Genomic DNA, 1903 nt, shown 5'->3' with positions numbered 1-1903 from the left:
CTGCTGAAGTCTGGCTGCTCATCCCCTCTTTGACTCCCAGATTCTCCAGTCTGGATTGAAATAAGGACACATTTTCTGTCTCCTACTCAGCATCCATCGAGACTTTTTTTTTTCCCTTGGGAGCAATTAATTAATTACTTAATTAATCTGGAGAAAGGTGTTGAATGCACTTTGGCCCTCTCAGAAGCTGTGGGTGCTGGGGGTGAGAAAACAGAGCCATCTCTCCCCAAAACCTGGCAGCAATTTTCCAACTTTGAGATTTGCTGCCCAGCAAATCCTCTTCCATGGGGTCATTTACCTGAGCAGAATGGACAACAGGAGCAGAAATAAATTACAAACAGAGATGAGGTCCACTGGAAAATACCCAAACTAGGTTTGATACTCAGGAGAACTCTCTAAATAGAATTATTCCCTCATGCCTGAATTAAAAATCTCTCCATGTGCTCCTTAACACATCCAATGGAGAGTGGTACAGCTGATTCTTCCATTGGGAATTTCTTAAATCTTTGGTTTGGTCTTTGGGACTTTCCATGATTTTTAAATCCTCAGAGCATTAGTTCTAAACGCTGGTTTTATTTTGAAAAATAAATAAATAAAATTTGCTTTTTGAGAGCAAGAAGGTTTTTGACCCACTTACCCAGAGTAGGATTTCCTCTGCTCCACGATTGCACTTTGGTCTCACCTCACCTTTTGTTACTTTATTATTCAATTTCTGCTCTGAAACGTGATAATGGCACTGGGAGAGAGGGCTGAGCTTTGTTCTCTTGAGTTCAGGGCCGTGCAGAGTGTTCTGTGTTCAGTTTGTAACTTTTGGAGTTGTCACGACATTACAGCACTTCCAGAATGGTGTTTTTAGTTTAAAATGGTGTAAAGGTTTGGCTCAGTTCTTATTGAGTGTGGTTGCAAATCCCTTTTTAAAGAGTATTTGTTGAGGAAAAACGGGAATTGTTATTTTGTGATCATTGGTGCCTTTCAGTCTCTCATCCTGTGAGCTATAGGAGTGACCACTGTCAATTCAAGACTGCCTTAAATAAAAAATAATAATAATTTACATTTTAGCTTTGGTAAAGGGATATAAAGATACCCAAATAAACATTGTTACTCTTTCTTTGTAGCCTTCTCCTGGTAAATTTACCCAGTTGCTCTCCCTTTTCATCCCAAGTGATGGATTTTACACCACCCCAGTTTGCATTTTTCCTTTACAAATTGTGAATTCCCACTGACCTGGAACAATCTCATCCTGCCATGTATTTTTTAATTCAGTAGTCCAAAATAATGCCTTAAATAATAATTTAAAATCCAAAACCCCGTGAATGAATTAAAACTGGAAGTGGATCATGGACTCAGTCTTTCACCCAGCATCATTCCTGTGATCCTTCTTCCTAGTAGTTAATTCCAGCCTGGTCCATGACTGTTAAGTTATGGTTGGTTTTGGGTTTATGCTGATGAAAATCTGTGATTATGTGTGAATTAAACACTGTTATATCCCCTCTCAAAGAACTTTAAGGGAGGTACAAGCGCACAATTCCATAATCTCTGATGGGCCGTGGCACGGAGCATCCCAAGCAGCTCATGGCAGATCCATTCCTGTTTTAAAGCATTCCAGTGTGGATTCCCCAGCCCCTTTTCCCAGGCTGTGGGTGTCCTGTGGCTGGTTGGGCTGAGCCTGGTGCCGTGTGCCCCTGGTGGTGTGTCCCAACAGGCAGCACCCCGTTAATATTCCTGCTTTTCCCATTCCAGGGGGTTCGGGACCGTCGTCATCGATAGCCCTGGCTGGCACCAGCCAAGCTGCCATCACCAAGACCACATCTGTGCTCCAGGATGGTGTCATTGTCACCACTGCAGCTGGGACCCCTCTGCAGCAGGGCCAGCTGCCCATGGGGGGTGAGTTCCCCTTCGCTGG

At 43.2% G+C, this 1903-nt stretch overlaps 1 protein-coding gene across 1 annotated transcript in view; it reads left to right on the top strand.

Moving 5' to 3' along the window:
• MBD5 (methyl-CpG binding domain protein 5) overlaps window positions 1-1903 on the top strand; it is a 43089-nt gene that overhangs the window by 26905 nt on the left and 14281 nt on the right. The window contains 1 exon segment of the mRNA XM_017736024.1: window positions 1741-1903. Coding sequence (XP_017591513.1) covers window positions 1741-1903 — 163 coding nt within the window.

The sequence above is a fragment of the Corvus brachyrhynchos genome, unplaced genomic scaffold (assembly GCF_000691975.1).
Source record: "Corvus brachyrhynchos isolate BGI_N302 unplaced genomic scaffold, ASM69197v1 scaffold45, whole genome shotgun sequence".
Taxonomy (NCBI): domain Eukaryota; kingdom Metazoa; phylum Chordata; class Aves; order Passeriformes; family Corvidae; genus Corvus; species Corvus brachyrhynchos.
Note: the sequence above shows the minus strand (reverse complement) of the source record. Positions and strands in the feature narration are given on the sequence as shown.